The sequence below is a fragment of the Neofelis nebulosa genome, chromosome 9 (assembly GCF_028018385.1).
Source record: "Neofelis nebulosa isolate mNeoNeb1 chromosome 9, mNeoNeb1.pri, whole genome shotgun sequence".
NCBI classification, from domain to species: Eukaryota; Metazoa; Chordata; class Mammalia; order Carnivora; family Felidae; genus Neofelis; species Neofelis nebulosa.
In genome coordinates this window covers 59,949,458-59,966,939 of record NC_080790.1, presented here as the reverse complement: position 1 = coordinate 59,966,939, position 17,482 = coordinate 59,949,458, and the positions used below count along the sequence as shown (strand labels likewise).

General features: G+C 37.0%; 1 protein-coding gene across 12 annotated transcripts in view; it reads left to right on the top strand.

Annotated features, from left to right (window-relative positions):
- Window positions 1-17,482, top strand: part of EHBP1 (EH domain binding protein 1) — a 378,662-nt gene that overhangs the window by 269,932 nt on the left and 91,248 nt on the right. For all 12 annotated transcript variants that reach the window (XM_058683956.1, XM_058683952.1, XM_058683950.1 and 9 more), the window contains 2 exons: window positions 701-749; window positions 4,808-5,710. In XM_058683956.1, coding sequence (XP_058539939.1) covers window positions 701-749; window positions 4,808-5,710 — 952 coding nt within the window. The remainder of the gene's footprint in view (window positions 1-700; window positions 750-4,807; window positions 5,711-17,482) is intronic.

The following is a 17,482-nucleotide window of genomic DNA, read 5'->3' as shown; positions in this document are numbered from 1 at the left end:
TGCCTAAAACCTATCTTCTCTTAAAAAAAAAAAAAAAGTTTTTTCTTCTTAATCTCATACAAATAACTGACTTTAAATTATTATGAGGGGCACCTTGGGTGGCTCAGTCGGTTGAGTGTCCGACTTCGGCTCAGGTCATGATCTCATGGTTCATGGGTTTGAGCCCCACATCGGGCTCTGTGCTGACAGCTCAGAGCCTGAAGCCTGCTTCAGATTCTGTCTCTGGCTGTCTCTGTCCCTCCCCACTTGTGCTTTGTCTCTCTGTCTCTAAAATAAATAAACATTAAAAAAAATTTTTTTAATTATTATGAAAATTGTGTTACTGTTAAAATGAGATGAGACATATAAGCCCATAGCTCTTTGTACATTGACAACAAGGGATTACCTCATGGTAAATTTGGTTGTCAAGACGGGTCTCTGGTGCCCTGCCTGCCTTAACTTCTCTTTTAGATGGAAAGCTTCAGGCAATGAAACATGTAATCACTATATTCATTCATTCATTCATTCATTCATTTATTTACTTACTTACTTACTTACTTACTTACTCTTCCACACTATTAGTTTTGTTGGTTGAACTGCTGTGAAATTGCTAGTTACTCTTTGGTATTATTGAATGTCAAATTTTTAGATTCAAGTTTTTTTTTAAGCAGCTGTTTTTATCAAATACTGTATGTACTTACGGTGCCTTTTTCTCCCCCAGTGACTACAAGTCTCTGAATCCTCAAGATATTAAAGAGAACAACAAAAAGGTAAGAATTGCCAAGGAAAAAAATACATAGTTTCCAGTTTGGCTCTTCTGCAGCTTTTATTGATTTAGGGAAAGTGAGGTTGTGTTGTAAGGTCATAACTGCAGCTCACAGAAAGAAGATAGTCTGCTCCTTGCAGTGCAAATTAGGATGCATAGTTTACTCTAGGTTGTCTTACCCTGGGTTGTCATGGCCTTTAAAGATCACAAGTGCCAGACTGGCATCAGATTTCAATATATGTATGGACTTCATTCACTGTTAAATATTTGTTAAAGCATACTGTTTTTATTCGAGATTTAGCTTAAAAAGTGCACCCAAAGCTCTTGTACCATAAATGATTATGAGTTTAGAAAAATATGTTGGGAGGGAATGAGGGCAGGTATGCAAGAAAGCAAGCATATGTTCCTAGAAGCAAAAAGATAAGAACATTGGGTTTTGGTTTTTATTTTTGTTTTTTTTCACTTTCTGGTAAACTGTATAGTTTTTCCACATAATTAATTAGCATACTGAGGGCAGAGCTTTCTAATTACTGTGCAGGGGGATATTGATTCTTTTGGCTGTCAGGGTAGCTATGTGGGGCTGAGTTGCCCAGAGGCTGCTGGGCTAGCTGACTGTGGTTGCAGGCTAACTTAACTATTTACCCCAGTGCACAGTACAATATTATAACATGTATGTGCACTGTGACATGAGAAAGGAGGGAAGCACTAACTCAACACACAGTAGGTACTCTGTTTTTTATACTGAATTGAATTCTTCAGCTGAAAAGTTAATGAAATACATTGTTGTCTTAGAATAGGAGTTCTTAATGTGGGAGCTATGGACAGAATTCAGGGGGTTCTTGAACATGACTAGGGGGAAAATGTATTTTATTTTCTTAATTCTTTAAGTGAAATTTAGCATTTCCTTTAATTATGAATTTTGGCAACACACCACTTTAGCATTAGCCATGCCTAAGACTTTATCACCTTAAGAATCTCAGATATTTTGGTATCACCTTGCAGTTGCAGTTGTAATACCTTCACATATCTTTTAAGCTCATCACTTCTTCACAATTACAGTTGTTAATACATTCACCAAAAGTATACGTATTGCTGTTTCTCAAATTCAGTCTTACTAATATTTTTATGGTTTTATTTTTCATATAACTGGTTTCTTCTGTAATCCTATGTATTTTATAAACATACAGCATTATTCTGAAAAGGGCGTATTGCCAAAAGGATTCATAGGACAAAGTGATTAATAACCTCTGGTCTAAAGTTTTCAGTCTACTTTAAATTAAACAATTAAAAGCACCAATGAGTGCTAAAAAGTCCATAAATGGAATCTTGATAGAAATTCAGTTAACAGATGAGAATTTAATTCAACAATTTTTTACTTTTATTGCCCTCTAAACCCAAAAATTTGTATTGTCATTAAAAAAACCTTTACAAATGCCTGATGATGGCCCTAGAGAAATACATTTTAAAACTGTTAGGTTTTTTAATTGAAATATGCCACCAAAAAAGGTAATCTTAAAATATCAGTGTATTTTTCCTTATAGAAATCACATCTGTGGTAGGTATGCTACAGAGTAAGTCATTCTTGTGAATTATTTCTTGTATAATTTAGGAGAGCTTGTATGATAGTTCTATGCCTGCATTTTTTTGCATTGGAATAAAATACTAAGCTAATTTAAATGCAGATAAAAGCATAAAATAGAGCATTATTATTTTTGTAAAGTGAAGCTTTTAAATTACTGTTTGAAATTTTGAAAAGGAAACATTGTTGATTTTACCTGGCTATCTATTTTTAAGAGTATGGAGATTTGCCTTAAGGTTTAGGTCACACTTCTTTACATTATTTTTTCAGGAACTTAATAATGATGAGCATACCTTGGGTTTACATATTACTACATAGAGAAGAATATCCTATTACGTTTTTTCTCAATTAGATCTTCTAGGGTAGATAATCATGGCTTTTTGAAAGGATTTTAATTTAGATGGTCCTATTCATTGCACAATTGAATAAATAATTGTCATACAATCTTTGCTTTTCATCACTTTGCAACTTCCTACCTGGTATCTACATTGAGTATCAGCTACTACCTGCAGATTTATTTCCGGCTTCACACAATTCTTCCTGATAACCTCATCTGCCCTTGATTGGACTTAAAGCAGCCTAAGAAACAATGCGTGGGTCTTAAGTTCCATGCAGATGCATAATATAATTGGCAGTGACTCCTCCTTACCAATTAAATAACATCTAGGAATGAATACGACCATTTTCTTTGAAAGACCTCTTTTTTTCCGTCCTCACATAAACAGCTGAAAAGACAGGTGATTGACCACAGCAAAAGAGGTTAACCTAGGGGAAGATTCCTTTATAAAGTCTTGACCTCGCTTACAAGAAACTCAGTTTGTTTTTAAATGGTTTTTTTAGTGCAGTTAGTGTGCATAAAGTGAATTGCTACATAAAGCAAAACACCAGCAGGAGATTCCCCACAAGGAAGCTAATCATTTTCCCAGGTCTGTAAAAAGTACTGAATAAAAAAGGTATTTACCTGTGACATATGATCTTAACCAGTATGTCAGTGTTTTAGATAATTGGGAAATGTTTAGAATACTGCCTGTGGTGCTTTTCGTGATGGTCTGCAATTGATGTCTGTCAATCAAGTTGTCAAGACACATGAGGAGGAAAATGACTTTAATTTTCCTAAAACATGTAAAATAACAAACAGGCCTAAACATGCACACCAACTGAGCCATTCTCTTGAGTAAATATTTTGAGGTACCTATATTATGAAACATAGTGCTGTGAAAATTGAAGAGGTTTTAATATTGCAATTTATTTTTCATTTTCTTTCTTACTTATTCCACAACATTTATTAAACTCCAGGAAGACTTTGAGATGAGGATTAAATTCAAAGGTAGAAATGCTCTTTAACATGTAAGTGCAAAAGACTAATTCCTTCTAAATTGTTACATAATTTCCTAACCTTTATTTTAAGAAAAACTTTGAGTTACGATCCTACATCTAGGTTGTTACAAAGACTAGACATTTTATATTCCAAAGTGAGAGTGCAGCTAGAGGGTCCTTACTTTTTCCAAGAGTATATCTGAAACTTTAGGCATATTTTTAATACTTCCTAGCAACACAGTGCTGTTTTCAAGGGTTAGTTCAGGATAGTAATAATTAATTGTAAATTGAGAAACAGCTTTGATTCTTCAAAACTAGAAAAACCTGATGTGCCACAGTCATTTTAAAGGCTAACAAAAATAATACAATGCAACCTAACATTCTCAACTAGGTTGTACTACTCAAAACATTTCATTCTTTCCAAAATGGATGAAGTGAAAATGCAATCACTCTTCTCATTATGAAAATTAGTCCTAATTGGGCATTTAAAAATGTTACTATGTTCTTAGGCTTAAATAGTACTTACTTGTATTTTATACCAGGTAATCTAGGATTTCCTTCTTTGGGGATATCTAGCTCTACTTTTTCTTCACGAATCACTGCATTTACATGATCATGGTAACGAGAGATTGATGGGAATGATAAAGCTCCAGATTCATTATTATTTCTTTATACCTTAGTTCCTTATAAAAAATTATTCTAAGGGGTTTTTTTTTGTTTTAATTCTCATTTTTACTCGTTTACTGGGGAACATTTCAATTGGTATTAATTTAAGAAACTTCTTTTTAAAAAAAAAAAAAAAAAAAAAAAAAGAAACTTCTTTTTTCTTGCATCTATCCCACCTTTACAAATTTTGGGCATGAAATTTTGTTATTTCATGTAGCACTAATGTTACTAATGTAATATACCCTCCAACAACAACAACAACAAAATTCTTTAAAAATTTGCTTTTTCTTATGGTAACTAAGCTTTATTTTTACAACTTTATTATTAAGGCACAATTGACATATAACATTACATTAGTTACAGGTGCATAACATAATGATTCAATATATTGTAAAATGATCACCACAGTATATCTAGTTAATATCTGTTCTTTTGCTGTTTTTAAAATGAGTGGATTGTTTGAACTATTCAGTATATCTTTGTTTTTCCTTTCTTTAAAGGCATATGATGGATTTGCCAGCATAGGAATTTCCCGGTTGTTGGAACCTTCTGATATGGTTTTATTAGCAATTCCTGACAAACTGACTGTTATGACTTATCTTTATCAAATCAGGGCACATTTCAGTGGCCAAGAACTGAATGTTGTCCAGATAGAGGAGAACAGCAGTAAAAGCACATATAAAGTTGGAAACTATGAAACAGATACAAATAGTTCTGTTGATCAAGAAAAATTCTATGCAGAACTTAGTGATCTGAAACGGGAGCCTGAAATACAGCAGCCTACCAGTGGAGCAGTAGACTTCTTGTCGCAAGATGACTCTGTATTTGTAAATGATAGTGGGGTTGGAGAGTCAGAAAGTGAACATCAGACTCCTGACGATCATCTTAGTCCAAGCACATCCTCCCCTTACTGTCGCAGGACTAAAAGTGACACAGAACCCCAAAAGTCCCAGCAGAGCTCTGGAAGGACTTCAGGATCCGATGACCCTGGAATATGTTACAATACAGATTCAATCCACGCACAAGTTTTGTTAGGCAAGAAGAGACTCCTGAAAGCAGAGACTTTAGAATTAAGTGACTTATACGTTAGTGATAAGAAGAAGGATGTGTCTCCACCCTTTATTTGTGAGGAGACAGAGGAACAAAAGCTTCAGACTCTAGACATCAGTAATAACTTGGAGAAGGAAAAATTAGAGAATTCCAGACCCTTAGAATGCAGATCGGATCCTGAATCACCTATCAAAAAACCAAGTTTATCTCCCACTTCCAAACTTGGATACTCATACAACAGAGATGCAGACCTTACAAAGAAAAAACGTACTTCCCTAAGGCAGACAGAGTCTGATCCAGATGCTGATAGAACCACTTTCAATCATGCAGATCATTCCACAAAAACAGTCCAGGTAAGTGAGTTAGAATGGTGATTACCTATATTTAGTAAATAATTATCCTATTTTTTTGTATTTACAGACCACTTTAAAATACTACAACTGAGTAAAGGTAGAGGTAATTTCCCATTATATAAAAACCTAAAATATACCTGAACTTCATTTAAAGTTTATGATATAATATTTTAAGCCTACAAATAAATCCAAATTTGAAGATTGAAGGATAAAGAATATTACTTTTCCAAATCAAAATATTATTTATCTATAAAAACAGAACATTTCACTATAAGAATAAGTCAAAGATATTTCACTATTCCATTTTTTAGGAATATCATTCTGAAAATATGTAATGCTAAGTTAAATATTTCCCATTTAAAGTATTTTCTTCAGATATTTTAGTTGCATTGTAATTGGTATCTTCAGTCCCGCTGTTACTTGTGGTTAAAAATTCCAGTAACATCCGAATTTCTCCCCATGAGGGGAATATGATGCAGATTTGACCTTACAATATTTACTGTATTTAATTGAATCTCTGGCACCATCAATTATAAGATATACCATTATTTTATGTACCAAAAAGAAAGGAAAACATTGCCAGAAAACCATGATAAATGGTTTTCTTATCACATAGAATTTTTATTTTATACCTATTGAATGAATTCTTTTAAACTTATTCAAGCATGGATTTTTTTCATCATATAACCCTCTTATGTATACATAAAAAAAAATTTAAGCAAAATAAATTGGTTAAGATATAACTGACTTAGAATTAGAATTCAGAATCCGACTCTTGTGAATCACTTTTTGATTTGGAGTTTTTGGTGTTCCTGTTTTGCCACACAGTATTATCTTCTGTGCCATCAAAAGCATAATGTTATAGTGGTGCTTCTCTAAGTACAATCTGGGGACCCTGGAATTCTTCTACCCTCTTTCAGAGAGCCCCCAAAGTTGAAAGTCTTTTCCTAATAATAATAGAACATTTACCTTTTTCACTTTCGCTTTCTCACAAGTGTACAGTGACATTTTCCAGAGGCTACGTGATTTGCAGTATCTCAAAAGATTGAATACAAAAGTAGATATGAGAATCCAGCTGCCTGGATATTAAAGAGATTTCTAAAAACTATAAAATAATGCCATTCTCGCTTATTTTTTGTTTTTTTTTTTAGTATTGTTTTTTTATTACAATATGTTAACATCTAATGGGTTCATTAAAGTTATTTCTAAATTAATATATAAATATTTTTAACAATTCTCAGTTTTAATTTAAATGCTACATATAAATAAATATAACACATAAATGAAAGCTTTTTGACATCCTCAATAATTTTTGAGCACATGAAGGTATTCTAAAACCAAAGTTTGAAACTTTTTTTTCCTTTCATTTATTTATTTATTTATTTATTTATTTTAATATATGAAATTTACTGTCAGATTGGTTTCCATACAACACCCAGTGCTCATCCCAAAAGGTGCCCTCCTCAATATCCATCACCCACCCTACCCTCCCTCCCACCCCACATCAACCCTCAGTTTGTTCTCAGTTTTTAACAGTCTCTTATGCTTTGGCTCCCTCCCACTCTAACCTCTTTTTTTTTTTTCCTTCCCCTCCCCCATGGGTTTCTGTTACATTTCTCAGGATCCATATAAGAGTGAAACCATATGGTATCTGTCTTTCTCTGTATGGCTTATTTCACTTAGCATCACACTCTCCAGTTCCATCCACGTTGCTACAAAGGGCCATATTTCATTCTTTCTCATTGCCACGTAGTACTCCATTGTGTATATAAACCACAATTTCTTTATCCATTCATCAGTTGATGGACATTTAGGCTCTTTCCATAATTTGGCTATTGTTGAGAGTGCTGCTATAAACATTGGGGTACAAGTGCCCCTATGCATCAGTACTCCTGTATCCCTTGGATAAATTCCTAGCAGTGCTATTGCTGGGTCATAGGGTAGGTCTATTTTTAATTTTCTGAGGAACCTCCACACTGCTTTCCAGAGCGGCTGCACCAATTTGCATTCCCACCAACGTTTCTCCACATCCTCTCCAGCATCTATAGTCTCCTGATTTGTTCATTTTGGCCACTCTGACTGGCGTGAGGTGATATCTGAGTGTGGTTTTGATTTGTATTTCCCTGATAAGGAGCGACGTTGAGCATCTTTTCATGTGCCTGTTGGCCATCCAGATGTCTTCTTTAGAGAAGTGTCTATTCATGTTTCCTGCCCATTTCTTCACTGGATTATTTGTTTTTCGGGTGTGGAGTTTGATGAGCTCTTTATAGATTTTGGATACTAGCCCTTTGTCCGATATGTCATTTGCAAATATCTTTTCCCATTCCGTTGGTTGCCTTTTAGTTTTGTTGGTTGTTTCCTTTGCTGTACAGAAGCTTTTTATCTTCATAAGGTCCCAGTAATTCACTTTTGCTTTTAATTCCCTTGCCTTTGGGGATGTGTCAAGTAAGAGATTGCTACGGCTGAGGTCAGGGAGGTCTTTTCCTGCTTTCTCCTCTAAGGTTTTGATGGTTTCCCGTCTCACATTCAGGTCCTTTATCCATTTTGAGTTTATTTTTGTGAATGGTGTCAGAAAGTGGTCTAGTTTCAACCTTCTGCATGTTGCTGTCCAGTTCTCCCAGCACCATTTGTTAAAGAGACTGTCTTTTTTCCATTGGATGTTCTTTCCTGCTTTGTCAAAGATGAGTTGGCCATACGTTTGTGGGTCTAGTTCTGGGGTTTCTATTCTATTCCATTGGTGTATGTGTCTGTTTTTACGCCAATACCATGCTGTCTTGATGATTACAGCTTTGTAGTACAGACTAAAGTCTGGGATTGTGATGCCTCCTGCTTTGGTCTTCTTCTTCAAAATTACTTTGGCTATTCGGGGCCTTTTGTGGTTCCATATGAATTTTAGGATTGCTTGTTCTAGTTTCGAGAAGAATGCTGGTGCAATTTTGATTGGGATTGCATTGAATGTGTAGATAGCTTTGGGCAGTATTGACATTTTGACAATATTTATTCTTCCAATCCATGAGCAGGGAATGTCTTTCCATTTCTTTATATCTTCTTCAATTACCTGCATAAGCTTGCTATAGTTTTCAGCATACAGATCTTTTACATCTTTGGTTAGATTTATTCCTAGGTATTTTATGCTTCTTGGTGCAATTGTGAATGGGATCAGTTTCTTTATTTGTCTTTCTGTTGCTTCATTGTTAGTGTATAAGAATGCAACTGATTTCTGTACATTGATTTTGTATCCTGCAACTTTGCTGAATTCATGTATCAGTTCTAGCAAACTTTTGGTGGAGTGTATCGGATTTTCCATGTATAATATCATGTCATCTGCAAAAAGCGAAAGCTTGACTTCATCTTTGCCAATTTTGATGCCTTTGATTTCCTTTTGTTGTCTGATTGCTGAAGCTAGAACTTCCAGCACTATGTTAAACAACAGCGGTGAGAGTGGGTATCCCTGTCGTGTTCCTGATCTCAGGGAAAAAGCTCTCAGTTTTTCCCCGTTGAGGATGATGTTAGCTGTGGGCTTTTCATAAATGGCTTTTATGATGTTTAAGTATGTTCCTTCTATCCCGACTTTCTCAAGGGTTTTTATTAAGAAAGGGTGCTGGATTTTGTCAAAGGCCTTTTCTGCATCGATTGACAGGATCATATGGTTCTTCTCTTTTCTTTTATTAATGTGATGTATCATGTTGATTGATTTGCGAATGTTGAACCAGCCCTGCATCCCAGGAATGATTCCCACTTGATCATGGTGAATAATTCTTTTTATATGCCGTTGAATTCGATTTGCTAGTATCTTATTGAGAATTTTTGCATCCATATTCATCAGGGATATTGGCCTGTAGTTCTCTTTTTTTACTGGGTCTCTGTCTGGTTTAGGAATCAAAGTAATACTGGCTTCATAGAATGAGTCTGGAAGTTTTCCTTCCCTTTCTATTTCTTGGAATAGCTTGAGAAGGATAGGTATTATCTCTGCTTTAAACGTCTGGTAGAACTCTCCTGGGAAGCCATCTGGTCCTGGACTCTTATTTGTTGGGAGATTTTTGATAACCGATTCAATTTCTTCGCTGGTTATGGGTCTGTTCAAGCTTTCTATTTCCTCCTGATTGAGTTTTGGAAGAGTGTGGGTGTTTAGGAATTTGTCCATTTCTTCCAGGTTGTCCAATTTGTTGGCATATAATTTTTCATAGTATTCCCTGATAATTGTTTGTATCTCTGAGGGATTGGTTGTAATAATTCCATTTTCATTCATGATTTTATCTATTTGGGTCATCTCCCTTTTCTTTTTGAGAAGCCTGGCTAGAGGTTTGTCAATTTTGTTTATTTTTTCAAAAAACCAACTCTTGGTTTCGTTAATCTGCTCTACAGTTTTTTTAGATTCTATATTGTTTATTTCTGTTCTGATCTTTATTATTTCTCTTCTTCTGCTGGGTTTAGGCTGCCTTTGCTGTTCTGCTTCTATTTCCTTTAGATGTGCTGTTAGATTTTGTATTTGGGATTTTTCTTGTTTCTTGAGATAGGCCTGGATTGCAATGTATTTTCCTCTCAGGACTGCCTTCGCTGCATCCCAAAGCGTTTGGATTGTTGTATTTTCATTTTCGTTTGTTTCCATATATTTTTTAATTTCTTCTCTAATTGCCTGGTTGACCCATTCATTCGTTAGTAGGGTGTTCTTTAACCTCCATGCTTTTGGAGGTTTTCCAGACTTTTTCCTGTGGTTGATTTCAAGCTTCATAGCATTGTGGTCTGAAAGTATGCATGGTATAATTTCAATTCTTGTAAACTTATGAAGGGCTGTTTTGTGACCCAGTATATGATCTATCTTGGAGAATGTTCCATGTGCACTCGAGAAGAAAGTATATTCTGTCGCTTTGGGATGCAGAGTTCTAAATATATCTGTCAGGTCCATCTGATCCAGTGTGTCATTCAGGGCCCTTGTTTCTTTATTGACTGTGTGTCTAGATGATCTATCCATTTCTGTAAGTGGGGTGTTAAAGTCCCCTGCAATTACTACATTCTTATCAATAAGGTTGCTTATGTTTATGAATAATTGTTTTATATATTTGGGGGCTCCGGTATTCGGCACATAGACATTTATAATTGTTAGCTCTTCCTGATGGATAGACCCTGTAATTATTATATAATGCCCTTCTTCATCTCTTGTTACAGCCTTTAATTTAAAGTCTAGTTTGTCTGATATAAGTATGGCTACTCCAGCTTTCTTTTGGCTTCCAGTAGCATGATAAATAGTTCTCCATCCCCTCACTCTCAATCTAAAGGTGTCCTCAGATCTAAAATGAGTCTCTTGTAGACAGCAAATAGATGGGTCTTCCATTCTGATACCCTATGTCTTTTGGTTGGCGCATTTAATCCATCTACATTCAGTGTTATTATAGAAAGGTACGGGTTTAGAGTCATTGTGATGTCTGTATATTTTATGCTTGTAGTGATGTCTCTGGTACTTTGTCTCACAGGATCCCCCTTAGGATCTCTTGTAGGGCTGGTTTAGTGGTGACAAATTCCTTCAGTTTTTGTTTGTTTGGGAAGACCTTTATCTCTCCTTGTATTCTAAATGACAGACTTGCTGGATAAAGGATTCTCAGCTGCATATTTTTTCTGTTTAGCACACTGAAGATATCGTGCCAAGCCTTTCTGGCCTGCCAAGTTTCAAAAGAGAGATCAGTCATGAGTCTTATAGGTCTCCCTTTATATGTGAGGGCACGTTTATCCCTTGCTGCTTTCAGAATTTTCTCTTTATCCTTGTATTTTGCCAGTTTCACTATGATATGTCGTGCAGAAGATCGATTCAAGTTACGTCTGATGGGAGTTCTCTGTGCCTCTTGGATTTCAATGCCTTTTCCTTCCCCAGTTCAGGGAAGTTCTCAGCTATAATTTCTTCAAGTACCCCTTCAGCACCTTTCCCTCTCTCTTCCTCCTCTGGGATACCAATTATGCGTATATTATTTCTTTTTAGTGTCTCACTTATTTCTCTAATTTTTCCCTCATACTCCTGGATTTTTTTATCTCTCTTTCTCTCAGCTTCCTCTTTTTCCATAACTTTATCTTCCAGTTCACCTATTCTCTCCTCTGCCTCTTCAATCTGAGCCATCGTCATTTCCATTTTGTTTCGCATTTCGTTTAAAGCGCTTTTCAGCTCCTCGTGACTGTTCCTTAGTCCCTTGATCTCTGTGGCAAGAGATTCTCTGCTGTCCTCTATACTGTTTTCAAGCCCACTGATTAATTTTATGACTATTATTCTAAATTCACTTTCTGTTATATTATTTAAATCCTTTTTGATCAGTTCATTAGCTGTTGTTATTTCTTGGAGATTCTTCTGAGGGGAATTCTTCCGTTTGGTCATTTTGGATAGTTCCTGGAGTGGTGGGGACCTGCAGGGCACTTCCCCCGTGCTGTGGTGTATAACTGGAGTTGGTGGGCGGGGCCGCAGTCCGACCTGATGTCTGCCCCCAGCCCACCGCTGGGGCCACAGTCAGACTGGTGTGTGCCTTCTCTTCCCCTCTCCTAGGGGCGGGATTCACTGTGGGGTTGCATGGCCTGTCTGGGCTACTTGCACACTGCCAGGCTTGTGGTGCTGGGGATCTGGCGTATTAGCTGGGGTGGGTAGGCAAGGTGCACGGGGGCAGGAGGGGCAGGCTTAGCTCGCTTCTCTTTAGGTGATCCCCTTCGGAGGGGCCCTGTGGCAGCGGGAGGGAGTCAGATCCGTTGCCGGAGGTTTGGCTCCGCAGAAGCACAGTGTTGGGTGTTTGCGCGGAGTGAAGAAGTTCCCTGGCAGGAACTGGTTCTCTTTGGGATTTTGGCTGGGGGATGGGCGGGGGAGATGGCGCTGGCGAGCGCCTTTGTTCCCCACCAAACTGAGCTCTGTCGTACGGGGGCTCAGCAGCTCTCCCTCCCGTTGTCCTCCAGCCTTCCCGCTTTCTGAGCAGAGCTGTTAACTTCTGACCTCCCAGACGCTAAGTCGCGCTTGCTGTCGGAACACAGTCCGTCCGGCCCCTCCGCTTTTGCCAGCCCGACTCGGGGGCTCTGCTTGGCCGGCGAGCCGCCCCTCCGCCCCGGCTCCCTCCCGCCAGTCCGTGGAGCGCGCACCGCCTCGCCGCCCTTCCTACCCTCTTTCGTGGGCCTCTCGTCTGCGCTTGGCTCCGGAGACTCCGTTCTGTTAATCCTCTGGCAGTTTTCTGGGTTATTTAGGCAGGTGTAGGTGGAATCTAAGTGATCAGCAGGACGCGCGGTGAGCCCAGCGTCCTCCTACGCCGCCATCTTCCCTCCCCCTCCCAAAGTTTGAAACTTTTGAATAGAGCAGTCCTCTACAGTTTTCTCTAGGGTTTTCTTCTCAGTAATACTGATTGATAATTGCATTTTCTTGACCTTATGAGAAGTCCCCAAAATAAGATTTTTGGACAATAACCTGGAATTATATTCCATTTTTCAGATACTATTTAAGTATTTGTTAACTGAAACATCAAGGAATTGCAGTCATGCCACCCAAAATATCAAGCACATGTGTGTGTAGGCATTGATGGCTGTCCTGACTACCATCTGGCTAACAAAGATTATAAGATGCCCTCAATTTTAAGTTATCAGAGATGTTAAGGAAAAATGCACATCTTTGAATCAAAGAAATGATAGTAGCTAACAAAGCAAGCCCCTGTTCTCCTAATCAAAAATTACAAATCATAAATTCTAAGTACTTTAACTTTTAGGACAAAAAGGCTTTCAAGACATCAGAGTGTCCCTACATAGCAGATAATCAGTAAACATCTAGTGGTTAATAACTGCAGAATTTAGTAACCTAAGTATTACCCAATACAGAATTTTCTTATAACCCAGATTTTTAAGGTAAATATATTAATTAAACCTAGAAATTAATTAATGTTTAAAATTAAAAACACTCTGGACTTGGAATCTGTACACCTAGGTTCTCATCTTGGCTCTGCTAATAATTACCAGTGTGACATGTTAACTAGCCATTTAAATTCTTTTACTCGTATTTTCCACATATATTAAATGAAATAATCTCTAAGAGCCCTTTTAGCTCTTAAACTCTATCATACTGTTATGCTGTTCAGAAGGTTTAAATGATGTACAATAAATCCACAGGATGATGGAGGCAACATCTATTTATGACCCCATATATATTTGTTTATCAACTGACCATTGGTTAAATGGTCAGAATTTTGTTTAGGGTAAAGTTAAAGGTGTTTTTTGTTTTTGTTTTTTTATCAGAAGTACTGCCTGACACAAAAAATTATAATATGATTGCTAATATTTCATAGGTTTTTAAAATTGTGCTATTTTAACAGGGTTTTGAAATTGGGCAAATTTCTTAAAAATCTGGGGTTTTTTACATACTATACTTCGTCAATTCTAAGATAAGCATCTTTTTACATTTTCTCTGAAATCAATATGTTACTTACAATAGATAGTATGTTAGAGTTTGACAATGTTTGTTCTTTCTTAGTAGTTCATAAAATAATAGTACATCTAGTACCTAATGGCATTAGATTAGGGAAAATCTGATCAATTTGGCTATACAGAATTAAAGTCATAATGTTGCTCATTTGAGTGCTTGACCTTTATATACCTTATACATATCTCTCAAACTTTATAACCCATGAGGTAAGTGGTTAAATTCTACTTAATATGTGGGGAAAATGGAGTTTACAGAGTTGCCTAAGATCATTTAATAAGTGTTAAAATTTGAATTCAAAACCAACCTTTTCTGACTCTAAAGTCTATGCTAAACTAGATACTCATAATATCTCTTCATATTTGACCACAATAGCAGTAAAGATAATCAGCCAGATGTAAAGCAGTCAACCTTACTGAAGGACAGTTTAGCAATGTACATCAAGTTCCTTAAAAATGTTTATCTCATTAGATTCTACCTGCAGCACTTATTTTCCATAGGTTAATCAGAACTGTGTATAAGAATTTATAAAGATGTGTATAAAGACATTGTTCTTGATAGTGAAAAATTACAAACAACCTAAATACCTTAAGACAAGTTAAATAAAGTATGATGCATCTGTATTATTAGAATGCTAGGGGGGCACCTGGGTGGCTCAGTCGGTTGGGCGGCCGACTTCGGCTCAGGTCATGATCTCGCGGTCCGTGAGTTCAAGCCCCGCGTCGGGCTCTGTGCTGACAGCTCAGAGCCTGGAGCCTGTTTTGGATTCTGTGTCTCCCTCTCTGTGACCCTCCCCCATTCATGCTCTGTCTCTCTGTCTCAAAAATAAATAAACGTTAAAAAAAATTAAAAAAAAAAAGAATGCTAGGTAAACAGTTTTAAATTGTGTTTAAAAATATTTTTTAAAATATTTACATGAGAATATGCTCACAATGGAATGTTAAGTTAAAAAAGCATGATTCTCGGGGCGCCTGGGTGGCGCAGTCGGTTAAGCGTCCGACTTCAGCCAGGTGACGATCTCGCGGTCCGTGAGTTCGAGCCCCGCATCAGGCTCTGGGCTGATGGCTCGGAGCCTGGAGCCTGTTTCCGATTCTGTGTCTCCCTCTCTCTCTGCCCCTCCCCCGTTCATGCTATGTCTCTCTCTGTCCCAAAAATAAATTAAAAAACGTTGAAAAAATAAATAAATAAATAAATAAATAAATAAAGCATGATTCTGTAGTGATTATCTTTGGGTGCCAGGATTGCTAATTATCTTTATTTTATTTTATTTTATTTTATTTTATTTTATTTCATTTTGTTTTATTTTATTTTATTCTTGAGAGAGAGAGAATGCGAGTGAGGGAGGGGCAGAGGGAGAAGGAGAGAGAGAATCTTAAGTGGGCTCCATGCTAGGCACAGGGCTCAATCTCATGACTATGAGATCATGATACGAGCCAAAATCAAGAGTTGACAGTTAACCAACTGAGTCACCCAGGCACCTACTTTATTTTTTATTTTATTATTTTTTAAAATTTATTTTTGAGAGAGAGGGAGAGCGAGAGCATGTGCACGAGCAGGGGAGGGACAGAGAGAGAGACAGAGGACCTGAAGTGGGCTCTGCGCTGATAGCAGAGAGCCTAATGCAGGGCTCGAACTCAAGAACTGTGAGATCATGACCTGAGCCAAAGTCAGACACTTAACCAACTGAGCCACCCAGTTGCCCTGATTTTTTAAATTATTTTTTTATTGATATATAGCTGTCATATAATATTACATTAGTTTCAGGTGTACAATTGTTTATGTTTGTATACATTGTGAAATGATCACCACAATAAGCCTAGTTAACATCCATTACCATATGTAGTTACAAAAAAATTTTTTTTCTTGTGACAAGAACATTTAAGATCTACTCCCTTAAAAACTTTCATATATGCGATACAGTATTACTAACTATAGTCACCATGCCATACGTTATATCCCCATGACCTATTTATTTTATAACTGGAATTTTGTACCTTTTGACCCCCTTCACCTATTTTGTCCACATTCTATCCCCAGCCTCAGGCAACTACCAATTGGTCTCTGTATCTGTGAGCTTGGTGTTTTGGGTTTTGGGGGGCTTTGTTTTGTTTTCAGATTCCACATACAAGTAAGATAATATTGTATTTGTCTTTGTCTGCTGACTTACTTCACTTAGCATAATGTCCTCAGGATCCATGCATATTGTCACAAGTAGTAAGATTTTGTTCTTTTTTATGGCTGCATAATATGCCACTGAGTGTGTGTGTGTCTGTGCGTGTGTGTGTGTGTGTATGTGTACAATTTCCTTATCTACTCATCCATCAGTGAGCACTTAGGTTGTTTCTGTATCTTGGCTAATATAAACAATGCTGCGTTGAACATAGGGATGCATATGTGTTTTCGAATTAGTGTTTTTATTTTCTTTGGATAAACACCCAGAAGTGGAATTTCCAAATCATAAGGTAGTTCTATTTCTAATTTTTTGAAGAATCTCCATCCCGTTTTCCACAGTGGCTACACCAATTTATATCCCTACCAACCGTGCATAAGGGTTCTGTCTTCTCCACATCCTCACCAACACTTATTATTCCTTATCTTTTGATAATAGCCATTCTAACAGTTGTGAGGTAATATCTCATTGTGGTTTTAATTTGCATTTCTTTGATAATTAGTGATGTGCATGCATCTTTTCATGTATCTGTGACCATTTGTATGTCTTTTTTGGCTTCCCAAAAATATGTCTATTCAAGTCTTCTGTCCATTTTTTTTTTTTTAATTTTTTTTTTCAATGTTTTTATTTATTTTTGGGACAGAGAGACACAGAGCATGAACGGGGGAGGGGCAGAGAGAGAGGGAGACACAGAATTGGAAACAGGCTCCAGGCTCCGAGCTGTCAGCACAGAGCCCGACGCGGGGCTCGAACTCACAGACGCGAGATCGTGACCTGGCTGAAGTCGGCCACTTAACCGACTGCGCCACCCAGGCGCCCCTGTCCATTTTTTAATTGCATTGCTATTGAGTTATATGAGTTCTTTATATATTTTGGATTATTAACCCCCTCTCAGATACATGATTTGCAAATATTTTCTCCCATTTAGTACATTGCCTTTTCATTTTGTGGATGGTTTCCTTAACTGTGCAGAAACTTTTAGTTTGATGTAGTCCCATTTGTTTATTTTTGCCTTTTTTACCTTTGCTTTTGTTACCAAATGCAAAAAAAATCATCACTAAGACCATTGTCAAGGAGTTTACCACCTGTGTTTTCTTCTAGTTTTATGGTTTTGGATCTTATGTTGAAGTCTTTAATCCATTTTGAATTAATTTTTGTGAGTAGTGTAAGATAGGCATCC